This window comes from Loa loa (assembly GCF_000183805.2).
Source record: "Loa loa unplaced genomic scaffold supercont3.241, whole genome shotgun sequence".
Taxonomy (NCBI): Eukaryota; Metazoa; Nematoda; class Chromadorea; order Rhabditida; family Onchocercidae; genus Loa; species Loa loa.
In genome coordinates, this window is record NW_018108421.1 from 1 (window position 1) to 1,758 (window position 1,758).

Consider the following 1,758-nt stretch of genomic DNA (forward strand, 5'->3'; position numbering starts at 1 on the left):
AAAAGAAAGAATGTGGAATCCCAGAGTCCCTATGTAATAGGGACAAAAAAAGTGAAAAGTTCGTTAAAGCTTTTTAAAAGATTTTACTTATTCTATTTGATTAAAAATGATAACTTTACTAGGGACGAATTAGTTCCAATCATTTCAGTGCATATTTTGATTCTCAGAATATTTGCAGAATATCACTTTGCTTTGGTCACTTTGGTCATGCTTGAATTCTTCAGGAACATTCACTTTTGTTATCCTTCTCCAATCATTTCTTAGCGATAGCGGTGATGGCCTGACAGTGCAACTTCATAACAGACATCTCGGTGTAGCACCATACGGTAGCTCCTGTGATAAATTATTGAAAAAGATAGCGCAACCTTTAGCTCAAGTTTACACGAATGTTAAAATGTATGGTGGATAGATTGATAAATTCATCGAGTATTTATTACGTTGGGAACAGATTTAAGTATGCTATGATTGTTCATTGCTTAAAATTATGTAATTATTTGAGTGATACTTTTTCGATGCAATTCTAAATGTGATCAAGGAAATGTTGAAGTGAATATTTTGATAATATAATTTATGAAATAAGAAAATGTGACAAGTTACTTGGAGGAGAAGTACAAGCTTTGCTGTTCACGTGTTGCTGATTTCAATTTGAATACGAAAGAGATGGAAAGATTATTTTTGCATTGATATCAAAATAACACTCATCAAAAATGGATATGTCATCCGTCTTTACCAACCATATGCCCCCTCAAATAAAAGTAGCTGCTATCACAAAGAAATGTTTTTTTTTTTCTTCACTCAGCTGGAATGAAAGTCATGCTCACTTTTTCTCTATCATTGCTCTCATTTTGTTACCTTCAATTTGTTTCAAAACAAAAATCACATGGATAAACAAATATAAAACACGAACGAATTTAAATATTTCGTTTTTTGATCAATTCAAAAGCAAAAAAAAATTGGTCGTTTCTTACAATTTAATTGTTATGAATTTAGCAAAATTCATTGCAAAAAAATATTTTGAAATTATGGCGTATTTGCCTAAAATTCGTGTATGTATTTTCTGTGCATCAAATAATTGAGCAGAGGAATTAGCCAAAGACTTTTTGATGGAGTGCAAAAATTTGCATGAAAGTTTGTTAGAATGGACAGAATAAAAATATGCAGATTTCAGTCTCATGACAACTGCATTTTCCTCTTACAACATCCATTTATACTTCCTCCAATGGTTCAGTCATAATTTTTGCCATCCTTATTATTGAAAGGATCATAAGAAGTTATTTATATTTGCATTGGATCTCTTTGAATTGTTCTCTTAACTCTCCAAATAATTGCATAATGAAAATTAAAAAACGATCGATTTGCAGTAAAACATGTTGACAAAATTAAATTTCAATTTTATTCAATAAGGAATATCAGAGTGCGCATAAAAAGTTTAATGTTTTCATTCGTAAGCCAATAGAGCTGATAAATTAGCCATGATTGCTAGGCATAGCACTTCTAGGAATGTGAACCACAATATATCTAACCAATATTAACTGCAACAGAAAGAATTATTAGATAGTGTAAAAAAAATAGCGTTAATAGTGTATTTGAAATAATATATCGAAAGTACGCTTATTTCTATGGTAGCATTAAACCACTGATCTACCGATTAAGCAACAATGACGGGAGGTGTAGTACGATCCCATGATGAGCTTTCAATGGGAAGAGCCTTCTCGTATTCTTGTAGTACGGGATTCCGATCACCAGTATAAACGCAAT

General features: G+C 31.5%; 1 protein-coding gene across 1 annotated transcript; it reads left to right on the plus strand.

The window, feature by feature from the left end:
* Positions 1 to 178: 178 nt before the first annotated feature.
* Positions 179 to 409, plus strand: LOAG_15256 (hypothetical protein; the record flags this gene model as incomplete). The annotated part of the gene is made up of 1 exon (XM_003150747.1): positions 179 to 409. A coding segment is annotated over one exon (231 nt), but the record flags the coding sequence as incomplete, so codon positions are not given.
* Positions 410 to 1,758: the final 1,349 nt, after the last annotated feature.